The sequence below is a fragment of the Cyclopterus lumpus genome, chromosome 6 (assembly GCF_009769545.1).
Source record: "Cyclopterus lumpus isolate fCycLum1 chromosome 6, fCycLum1.pri, whole genome shotgun sequence".
In the NCBI taxonomy this organism is placed as follows: Eukaryota; Metazoa; Chordata; class Actinopteri; order Perciformes; family Cyclopteridae; genus Cyclopterus; species Cyclopterus lumpus.
The window spans coordinates 15,828,045-15,839,515 of record NC_046971.1 but is presented as its reverse complement, the minus strand read 5'-3'; the positions used below and the strand labels follow the sequence as shown (position 1 = coordinate 15,839,515).

The window sequence follows — 11,471 nt, the reverse complement described above, 5'->3', positions numbered from 1 at the left end:
ACCTTTCAATAGGGGTAAGTGACATATAGCTGTTATATCCAAAAGGGTATTGAAGATTGTATTTTTCACAATTTACTTTGCTGATCTGTTTCAGCAAATGTTTTAGTACTTGTTGTGATAAATAAGAAAATGACACTTGAGTTACAACTCTTGATCCGCAGATTTTAACCATTAACACAGCTTTTTATTTTATCGGTAGGCAGTCTTTTGCGTTTGTCATCACAGGTTCATCAGAAGATCGAGGGGGAACAACATGCACATGACATCTGGGAGCTGCTGTGTTTTCTCAAGTCCGCTGACTTTACTTGCGGAACATTTAAGTGCAGGACAGGACAGGCCTGCATCACATTTACTGTTCCCATCCGGCAGCCTGTGTGAATTCATTCACCCGTTCTCTCCTGTAAAGGTTACGTAGTGCACACTGGAGTGAGAGCGGGTACAGCACCATCGTTACAGGCTGAGAAGGTGACGGAAGCATCAAGTTAATGTTTGCCAGTCAGGCAGTAACCACCGAGAAGACTGATTAGTATATGAAGGATTAGTTGCACTCTCCTTCAAGTTCGTCTTCCATAATAAAGCAATAGTTTCACATTTCACCACTGTTTGTCCAGCAACTGCCCACAGCCCAAAAATAGTCCAGCACATATCCCTCCATTAAGCTTCATATTACGCTGATGTTGTTGCACAGATTCAACATGCAAGGTATTGTGTTTTATTAAGTGATCTTGAGAAATGCTGCTGGCTGTTTTTTCTGTTTCCCAGTCTTTATGCTGAGCTAAGCTCACCGGCTACTGGCTCCATCCTCATATTTAATGTCCACACATGAGAGTGATATAAATCTTCTCATCTAACTCTGAGACGCAGAGGTTGACATGACTTTTATTAAGTGTCTCAATCTGCATAATCTCATAGTCCAAAATACTGAATCTCTTGTTCAGCAACGCTCTCAACAACAAATGGAAACTCTTTGATTTTAATTACTACGGTTTTATTGTTCCAGTTCTAAATACTGTACCATCATTTGGTAATTGATTTGATTTGGTGATTCTTTGAGCAAATAAACTAAAGAAAAGGTTTAAATGTGAACTAAAATTGATTATTTTATAGTTTGCCTCCACAACAGTGCAGAGACTTTTGCCAATGAAAACCCAGACCCTCATTTTATCCTTGAAGCCTTGACGTGATGGTCGACTGAGTCAAACCTGTTGTGCATCTTTCTAATGGGGCATGGAGACGCATTATTTACAGTTGATGCTTCACAGGATCAGCCGTGTAGGAGATGAGAATGTTCCCACCCTCTGACGGTTAGTAAGGAAAGGTAAGGTAGTGCAAAAGTGCAGTCGAAGCCTTTACCATAGAGACAGGCTTGTTATGTTATTCAAATGTACATTTTTATCTTTGTGTGTGTGTGTGTAGATGTTCCAAGAACATATACCAATACCTTGATATCTGTCGGCTGAATTACAACCTTCTCTCAGAGGTATAACCATCAGATGACTGTGTACATTACAGTGCTATGTTTTCATTGTGTGATGATACTCTACAAAATGTTGGGTAAAAATAGGAAATTAAATTATTACAAAGAAGTGAGATGCATGTCTACTTGTGTCACCACCCAAAACAAGTGGAGTTCATACAAAGTCACTCCCTCCAATGAGGAAGGGAGTGACTGTGGGAGAGTCCTCCTACTAAAGCTAACACCCTTCTTCACTTCAGCACAAGATGCTCAGGGCCTTTGAAGTCACTTTGGCAGAGAAGGGCACACTTGAATCCTTCAGCTGCAACTTTAATTTAAAAAGGGTCGAGACTAACCCAACACAATGGGCTGTGTTCAAAGCTTCAGGGAATTGTGCGACCGTCCAAAAAATACTAATGTTCGTATCAGTCTCCCGGCAGTTTGCATCGTGTGGCAGACGGCCATGATCATCTTGTTTGGGGTTTTTATTCGCTACAATGAAGAATCGGATACACACTGGATAGAGCAGAGAAAAGCAAAAAATATATCAAGTGACGTAGAGAACGACTTCTACTACAGATATCCAAGTAAGTTATTACATTTTGATTTTGTATGTCTTCTCTCTTCACCACACTCTTTTTTCCCCCAAATGTCTATTATCTCAATCGTGACTTTAATTTCTTCATTTGTTAATATAGCAACCTATAGCACTTCTTAACTTAATATCTATATTTATTCATCCTATTGCTGCGCATTTAGCTTTGCGTTTTTAATTTTATTACTAGTTGTCTTTTGACTGATCAGCTTATTCCTGCAGGCTGACAAGGCTCTGGCTCCCACAGGTGCACATTTCTCTTGGGGGGGGGGGGGGGGGGGGGGGAAGTCTACTTTCCAGTTCAACTGTGGCAATATTTATATCGTTGTATGCATATGGATAAAAATGTTTTATAGCCTGACATGAACACCACAGGTTATGGGGGAGACGTTGAATACAACAATAAAATCGGTGTAAATACATACATGGGTGTATTCAATGCTTTCCCAACAACCCGTGGTGTCAGTGTCAGGCTATCGTGAAGCCATCTCAGAAGTGGTGTTGGATGTCAGCTGATAAATGGACATCGTGACACATTCAGGTGACTGATGAGACCTCATCCTGAAGTCACGGGACCTTTCCAACACGACGCCCACTACCGGTGTACAGTGGAAACCGACTGTACCCTGGGGTGTGTCAGGCAGTTACAGTATTACGCTGTAACTGATACCGGCCGGTTTGTGCTGGTATGAAATGGACTGTCTCACACAGAAGAAACCACCTGTTGCAGTATTGGTGTTATAATAGGGGACACCTCTCTAAATGACACACTGTACCTTAATACCTATTTTTTCAGGATCCTGGTTTCTTTATTTTGATAATAAATTGCCTTCAATTAGCTTTGGATGTCTATTCTTTGTACCGATTCCCATACTCCTCCTCCTCCTCTTTTCTCCCTCTGTCCCAGGTTTCCAGGATGTCCATGTGATGATCTTTGTTGGATTTGGCTTCCTGATGACATTCCTTAAGCGCTACAGCTTCGGCGCGGTTGGTTACAACTTCCTCATCGCATCCTTCGGCCTCCAATGGGCGCTGCTGATGCAAGGCTGGTTTCACTCCTTGGACTACAGCGATGGAAAGATCAAAATTGGAATTGAAAAGTGATTGTTCTGTTTTATTCTCAGTCAAAATGATCATGTTTGGGGATTTTTTTCATTTTGATGAATGTATTCGATGCAACCGATCCTGCTGACTGGCAGGATCTCGAAAAGATATTTCCATACACCTGTAGATTTAGTTGTTGTGGAATCAGAAGCTGGGAGGTAAACAGAAACTCAGATTACTGAGAAGATGATACTTTTAAAATGCAGCCAAATCACTCTGTGTCAACATGATTGCAGTGTGAGAAACGAAAGAGAACGGCTAGTATAACTAGATTTATGATTACTTCAGTACTCAAAATGACACAATTGTTGACGGTTGTACTCTTTATTTAGTTTTGTTGAATAGGTGCCTCCTTAACCAATATAATAATATAATAGTCTAATATTTGGGCAGAACTGAGTACAACTTATTTCCGTATTGCCTTGTTTGTCTGCTACATTTTGACTTTTTTTCCCTCGCAGCATGATCAACGCTGACTTCTGTGTGGCGGGCTGCTTAATAGCCTACGGGGCGGTGCTCGGTAAAGTCAGTGCAGTCCAGCTGCTGGTTATGACCCTCTTTGGGATCACATTGTTTGCTGTGGAGGAATATATTATCCTAGATCTCATACATGTAAGTTAAACGTTTTCACAACTTGCCCAACACACCAACTGCAGATCGAATGTCGTTCTCAGATTTGTGTATTAATGGTTCAGTTGCTCTCTGATTCTGCAGCCGAGCATATAGCTGTTATCGCTGTAACTATTGCATCTACTCCTACTAATGCTAGTATGTACTTGCCTGAAGGCCCGAGATGCTGGAGGCTCCATGGTGATCCACACATTCGGAGCTTACTATGGTCTCTCCATCTCGTGGATGCTCTATCGGCCAAACCTGAACCAGAGCGATCGTCTGCAGGGCTCCGTCTATCACTCAGATGTCTTTGCCATGATTGGTGAGTGTGATTTGATGACATACCGTCATAACACCTCTTGTTATTCTGGAGCTACTGTGGATGTGCATATTGTTTAAGGTCTAACCTGCTTTCTGCGTACAGGCACCCTCTTCCTGTGGATGTTCTGGCCCAGCTTCAACTCAGCCGTCACAGACCACGGGGACGGGCAGCACAGAGCAGCCCTGAACACCTACCTGGCTTTGGCCTCTACCGTGCTCACTACTGTGGCCATCTCCAGCCTCTTCCAGAAGCACGGAAAACTAGACATGGTAATAATCAGCACAAAACACTCGTAAAGTTAAGCAATTATGTACGATGGACATGTTAGTGTGAGGTGTGTATTTGTGAAGCCGACAGCACTTGAAATAGATTGACTTGTTGAATTGGTAAACACGACATGCAATGACCTGAACAAACTTAAACTTAATTTAGTCTTGACGGGGATGCATTTCTTTCTGCACATGTTTTTCAGGTCCACATCCAGAACTCCACTCTTGCTGGAGGCGTTGCCGTAGGAACTGCAGCAGAGTTCATGCTGATGCCTTATGGGTCTCTGATCGTAGGATTCTGCTGTGGCATCATCTCCACGCTGGGATATGTCTACCTCACGGTATGGTATCTGATTTATTGTGCTCTAGCTATCATGAGATAAGCCCCACTTTAGTTGTTTTAAGTGTTCATTAAGCTATCGCTTCGCTACATAAATGCACCAATATTAACGAACATACCAAAACCTTTTATTCTCCACAAACATAGAAAGTTACTCAACCAAAATATTTAAGTTGCTGATTAATTCAAACTTTTTGTTTGTTTTTCTTTGCTGCGTTATAGTCAATAACATAGCACATCATGTGTTCTTACTTCATTACTTTTGCTGTTCTTCAAGGAACTGTCGGTAAAAATTAAGTGAAATTAAACAGGTCAGCTCAGTTAATCCTAACTCTCTCTCAGCCTTTCATGGAGAAGCACCTGAAGATCCAGGACACGTGTGGCATCCATAACCTGCATGCCATGCCAGGCGTCATTGGTGGCATTGTGGGAGCCATTACTGCCGCGACTGCAACAGAGTCTGTTTATGGTGTTGAGGGGTGAGTCGACAAATAGAGAGGTCAAGGTAACTTTCACTTTTTGAATAGATAGAAGATTATCAACCAGTAAAGGAATATGTAAGTTCTTTGTCCAAATGTGGTCTTTTGTTCAGAAAGAAACACTTTGTGAGTTCCCCCTTTTTTTTGTATTTAAGGCTTAGGAACACCTTTGACTTTGACGGTGATTTCAAAGACACGGTACCCACACGACAGGGTGGTTTACAGGCTGCAGCCCTCTGTGTGGCCATCTGCTTTGGTGTGGGTGGAGGTATCCTTGTCGGTAAGTAGCAACCAGACAGAAAATATCCAGTATGTACTGTAAATAACTGTGACATTACTGTGTTTGTTGAACAAGGTGGGTGTGTTTGACTGTGTGACTTAATTTGTATTCTTCTCAGGTTGTATTTTAAGATTACCTATATGGGGAGATCCTGCAGATGACAATTGTTTTGATGATGAGCCCTACTGGGAGGTGAGAGACCATTCTTTCCGACCATAAAGAGGTTTTCACAGTTTTAATGTCAATATCACATCAAATCATTTCAGTCAGATGTTCATCTCACAGAACGTGTGAAGTTGTAGTGTACAGAATGAATATCAGATACCTTATATTTCAATTAGTTTATTTGAGTGGCGTTTTTGTAATGTTTGATAAATGCAGGTCTGTTCAAATTAATTGCACTAAATAAAATGTGGGACACATCATTAGGGCCAAACGGTCACATCCTGATTGGTCGGCAGCACCAGCTGCTCTAATTCAAATCTGCAGATTTTTCAGTTAATCTGGTTTAATCTGATCTGATCGAAATACAATTGTTTTATTGTAAGTGATGCATCAGCAGAAATACTTAAAAGGAACAAAGCTTGAAAAATGAGTTTAACAATGTTCACACCTCTTTGCTCTTATGAAAATAAAACATACTTTGATTTACAGACATACTTTTAGTTTGTTTTGCTATTCTTGATCGGAAGCATTGTACTGTTTTGTGTTCCTTGCCCTGTTTGTTGTGTACACTATAGGGCTGTTAGTGGCTACCGTCATTCTGCACTACTATTTACAAAGAAACGGTTCATCCTTTTCCATTTTATGACAGTAACGAGTGCACATAGCATCATACATTTAATTGATGATCGATCATGTGGTTGTCATCCTACCCCTGAATCATGATGTTAAAATTGTAATTGTTCACAGCTCCCTGATGAGGAAGAGGCCATCCCACCAATCCTTCAGTACAACAACCATATGCGGAACAAAGATATGTAAGTGTCCTTTAAGTGTGTCTGACCTGTTCAGGTCACTGATGCTATTCTCACAGCACACAAACCATGCAGGTCGGCGCCTTTGTCGTGGAACGTGTTGCAATCAGTGTCCTCTTGGTGGCAGCAAAGCCACGTTTTGCGCAGGCCCCATGTCACTCATTGCAGTTCCTGCCCTTTGTTGGGAATATCTATTCATGGTGTCGGATGCTACCACCAAGGCCTGCAGTGTCCCCGGTCACTCGGTGTGGGCTCGATTGGTGGATCCTTTGCTCTGTGCTCTCAATGAAGGGACGCTCACCTGTGCTGTTTGTTGATGAGGGGTTTTCACATTACAGCGTGTGCAGCTCCTCAAAGTGACCTTGAAGTCATGTTTACTGTGGAAATAAAAAATGATACAATTAGAAAAGGCTGATCCGTCAGCGTAATCGAGCTAGTGGAGTTGTATAGAGTATGCAGGAAGAACGAGAGGCCAAAGGAAAACATACTTTTATCAAAAACACGACAACACACACTGTGAGCCACAACTTGTCTGTGCAGTTTCATTGTTTTTCACTAATTATGTAATGTTCTTTTCTTTTCAGAGTGGAGTCGAATTTCTCTGTGGAGCAGACCTGACGCTAGGAGGCCTTCTCCTAATGAATGTCTGTCTTTATCACACATGATCCATTTGTTCCCTTTAATGTTCCTACTAGACAAAAATACACATTTTATATGATTAATTCTCTCCAATCGAAAACTGTTTTTTTTTCTTACAGTGTGTCTTTTTGAAAAAAGATTTGAAGTGAAAATCTGTCAATGAAATAAGGCCTTTTCTGTTTTCTCAATATATTATTCCAGTTTAAATCAATTGATATTCAATTACATATTGGTATTAAGTGTGATTGGCATTACTGGAGTGATTTGCCTCATATCAAAATTTAGGGTCAATTTAATTAAAACTGCTGGATTTGTCTCAAGTTCAATACAAGACAAAACATGAACATGAAAATATAATGTTTCCTTTAAGTAGGTTTGAGAGAAATATTTATAACCATGTTTTGTATTACGTTTACTTCAAAACCACTAGAGTTGCACTTTGCAGTGGATTTTCCACAGTAGGAGCTTTCATAACTTTGTTTTTACAGATTGTTTCTGTCTGTGTGACATAACAGACTGCAGGTCACATTGGAAGACAATACACAGACCTTTTTGGGCAACTTTTAGCTGTCAGCTTAATTTGTTATATGTTTATTTGCATAGTTGCTTTTCCTTTAATTGCAATTAAATACATTAAAAAACTGCACTTAAATAATTATGTGTGTCTTCCTGGAGAGGTTTTGCAATGAGAGTTCTGTATCATTAAGTATATATTTACACCAGCCTCCACCTATGGGTGCTCACAGGAGGAGTTGCTGAGAAATATATTTATAAATACCACATTATGGTGTACGATGAACCATTTATTACATGTTTATGTACTGCTTATGAATGCTAAATAGGAGGGTTAAAGTAATGTGTCAGGGAATTTTTGTTACATTGAAAGATTTTGTCAAAAGCTGTTTGTACATTGAGACTTTCCACAGTGAAATATTTATGTCATGCTGTTTTGAAAGGTTTGTTAATTAATGGTATTGTTCTTTTGAGAATCAGGAAAGAGTTATTAATTATATAATGTTTAATGTATCATTAACTGTACATATTTTTTAGTAATTGAATACCTTTAACTACTTTAATAAATACATTTTGCAGAACATAATGGATTAAAAACATCCCAACTTACCAATTAGTTTCCCCCATTTCGGAGCCCTTCAGTGTCCCCTCTCTTGTGGAGTCAGGTGGAGGGTAAAGGTCACACCCTTATTGCTCTCTCGGGTTACTGTGTGACCAAAAACAAACTAGAGACCAGCGTCATCATCTTGACCTCTGGTCAAAGAGTACCAAAAGGCCAAGGTCACCAACAGGGCTGCACACATATGCTGGAGTCCATCAATTTAAACTGATTGAAAGAGATCATTCCTGTGGATCCATGCACTGAATATTGGTGCTATTCTTTGCATGTGGCTGGGTAGAAATGTGGAGGAGTAGTTTCATCCCATGAGAAATAATATTTCAATAAATGGACCATGATGTCTTTAAATACATGTTGTTTCACAATGCAGTTCATTTCTGTCCTTCTGTCCATTTTCTGATCATGGCGGTAATCTCCACGTGCTCAGTCCTCTGTCCACCTGTTCGTGGAGCTTTTCATTGATCGAAGGCAGGCAGCAGCTCATGGTGGGAGTGCAGACGATTCCCACACATGAGTAGCAGCGAGGAATCCATCGCCTCGTCCAGTCTCCTCGCTAACAAAGGCAGGCTTAGTGCTGTTTTCTTTTGTCATCAGTAACGTGTTTGAGTAAAGGAGGTAATGGTGCCACAAGTGCTCCAATTAAACAAGATGCAGCCCTGCTGGGTAGAAAGGCTCCCTCATTGCCCCCAATATCCCCCAAAATACATACACACACAGACCGGGCCTCTTCTCATCCTACCCCCATGCAGTTCCCGTCCCAACTCTGCTCATGTTTATTCATCAGCCACTTACAGGGCAAATGCGGAGGCCTATTAAAACTAAATCTCTCTTATTTATGAATGATACGGGGCCGTCCTCTGTGAGTTTGAGGGAGCGGAGCCTTATGGCCTCATGACAGCCATGTTTGAAGACGTTTACCCTCCTTTGGACAGACACTGACCACCAATTTGACACAAAACACAAAACTGTACCGGGATAGCAGGGGAGTAGAGAGGCCACAGAGAAGGTGAGATGGAAAAACTTGAGGAGGCAAGGGGGCATGAAAAGAGGGAGGGACAGACAGAGAATGAGGCCTCACTTTCATTGCTGATGACTGACTGCCTGCCATCCGGGCTCAATCATGATCTTTGATTGGCAGGTCGGGGGGAAAGAGAGGGTGGGAAAGAGGGTCTAGGACGAGAGCGTGTGGGAGCTGCACAAAACATACTCCCATACAGGGGGCCGCGCAGACGCTCATTAATGATAAAGAACATACCAGGGAATGCATGTTTACTGGTATGTTGTTTCTAGGTTGAGATTAGTTTGTAATCGTGTGTTGTAAGATACACAGAGCATCACAGGGCTAAGTCCAACGTGGGAGGTCGTGTCAGAGCACCTGCCAGTGGTTAGTCTTATTTTTCACCATTATTCGAAGGAAACGATGTAATATGTCTAACGGTGATTATGTTGCCAGCGTATTCATTTGATTGTTTTACAGTTTACACATTGGTGTCAGTCACTCAGCAGTAAAACTCCCCTTTACAGTTACGAGGCTCTACAGCGGTTAGAGGAGTATTCAGGGGTCCGTGTTCACTCCCTTATAAAGAGAGCAGTAAAAGCCCCTATTGAAAGAAACCACAAGTCCATAAACCATTCAAGCCCCCACTCTTTTCTCTCTATACTTAATCTGCTGATGTTTTGTGCTGTTTCAGTGTCCCCTAAAGGTCACTTCTCAGCAGGTGCATCTGATTTCCAAAACTTATCTGACCATTTAGATCTGGACTGTCTTTTTGATGCCCAATACTGGCACTTATGAAGTGCCATAAAGTCCCAACATCAGTCCTTTCCCCATTTACAGCGGTGGACCCAACTGTGCTTTCAATACCCATATTCTGGCATATTCAGTATGCCAGAGGAGGATTTAGTGTGCCCCAATAAATAGCATGTCAAATGCAATAACACCAAAAATACCAGAAAATCCTGGCATTATGCTGTATGCAAGCCAGCATGTTTTTTTGGCTATTTTGACCCACAATCCTCTGCGCAGCTGATATATAAACAAGAGGGTCAAAGTTCAAGGTGAAGTGTACTGATGAAGTGGTCATTTCCTAATTGAATGCATACTGTATGCAACTGTAGCACCTTTCAAGGGCAGAAGGTATAACAAGTAAGTAATTTGGATCGCAGTACAAGTTCATTTATTCCATTTTTAGGTATAATACTTGCAGAGGGGATTTTATCTGACAGATATATCAAAAGCTTTACGTAAAACAAATATAAGATAAGCTTATAAGACATAATGTATTAGCTTCCGACCTTTGTGGCTTGTGGCCTGGTTTTTGAGTTACTTCCCAGTGGAGTGGAGTATATTTATATTGTTTTACTGGTACATTCAGAGTAAATGATCCGAGGCTACCTCTTTCACCACTGCCCATCACTTGTTCCCCTTCTGTTTGCAACTTGCTCATGAACTTCCTCGCTCTGGCTTTCCCAGGTATCCACAGGCCTCCCCACGCCACTAACTGTCCACAGAGGCTGCTTAAGTGTCCCTATCGGACCACAGTGGAGAGGAACAGCAGATTAACCATGATCCTATCCGCTCACCGCTAGCCCCTTCATACGCTCCGTTACACCAGCATTTAAAAGGAGGAGGGTACGCCATTCAGGCCCCTGATATGAATCCCAGACGAAGGGGACAAGAACAGAGCTTTCACCCCCGTTTCACAGAAAATACCCCTTTCTGGCACCCTCTAATTCTGGTTGCTACGGGCTCCTGGGTTCAATGGTGGACTCCCGTTGTGAGGGGACAAAGCCTCTCAGTCATCCGGCGATGGTTGCTAGGGGAGGCAGAATGTGTGGGGAGGGACGGGCTGCCGTTGTCCCAGACGAAATGTCTCTCTTAAGGCGGCTGAGATCTGGTGATTGACAGGTGGCTACACGCTCCACTGCGGATCACCCGGGAGGTCTGGGGGGCCTTATATCTGTGACCGTGTGAGTGTGTGACCGCGTGTGTGTGTGTGTGTGTGGGTGTGTGTGTGTGTGTGTGTCTGTGTGTCCATGGCAGGTTATGTTAGTTGGCAAATAATACATGTGGGTTATTACCTGTAGAGGGAGCTGCTTCTGCTTCAAACAGCTGTTCAATCACCCTAATAACTAAAAATCTACTGTGTTGGTGTCATTGCCTGTGAGCCTGGATGACAGTGGTGCTAAAAGTACCAAAGTAATTAAAGACGAAAAATTTACATGGATTCAAAAGACTGTTTAAAATGTGAAATGCCCTAAAAACT

General features: G+C 41.9%; 1 protein-coding gene across 1 annotated transcript; it reads left to right on the top strand.

Annotated features, from left to right (window-relative positions):
* The first annotated feature begins 1,739 nt into the window (after positions 1-1,739).
* On the top strand, positions 1,740-7,729 carry rhcgb (Rh family, C glycoprotein b). Its single transcript, XM_034535912.1, has 11 exons — positions 1,740-2,043; positions 2,959-3,151; positions 3,617-3,767; positions 3,942-4,089; positions 4,192-4,358; positions 4,562-4,699; positions 5,041-5,177; positions 5,333-5,457; positions 5,576-5,649; positions 6,370-6,437; positions 7,019-7,729. Exons 1-11 carry the CDS (start codon positions 1,821-1,823, stop codon positions 7,050-7,052), a joined length of 1,458 nt encoding a protein of 485 aa, XP_034391803.1. The 5' UTR covers positions 1,740-1,820; the 3' UTR covers positions 7,053-7,729.
* The last annotated feature ends 3,742 nt before the right edge of the window (positions 7,730-11,471 follow it).

Excerpts from the sequence above, each read along its gene's own strand:
- rhcgb (XM_034535912.1), top strand. The coding sequence starts at position 1,821 with ATGGGCTGTGTTCAAAGCTTCAGGGAATTGTGCGACCGTCCAAAAAAT. Across the intron at positions 3,768-3,941 it reads TTATCCTAGATCTCATACAT|GCCCGAGATGCTGGAGGCTC; the intron begins GTAAGTTAAACG and ends ACTTGCCTGAAG. Across the intron at positions 4,700-5,040 it reads TGGGATATGTCTACCTCACG|CCTTTCATGGAGAAGCACCT; the intron begins GTATGGTATCTG and ends ACTCTCTCTCAG.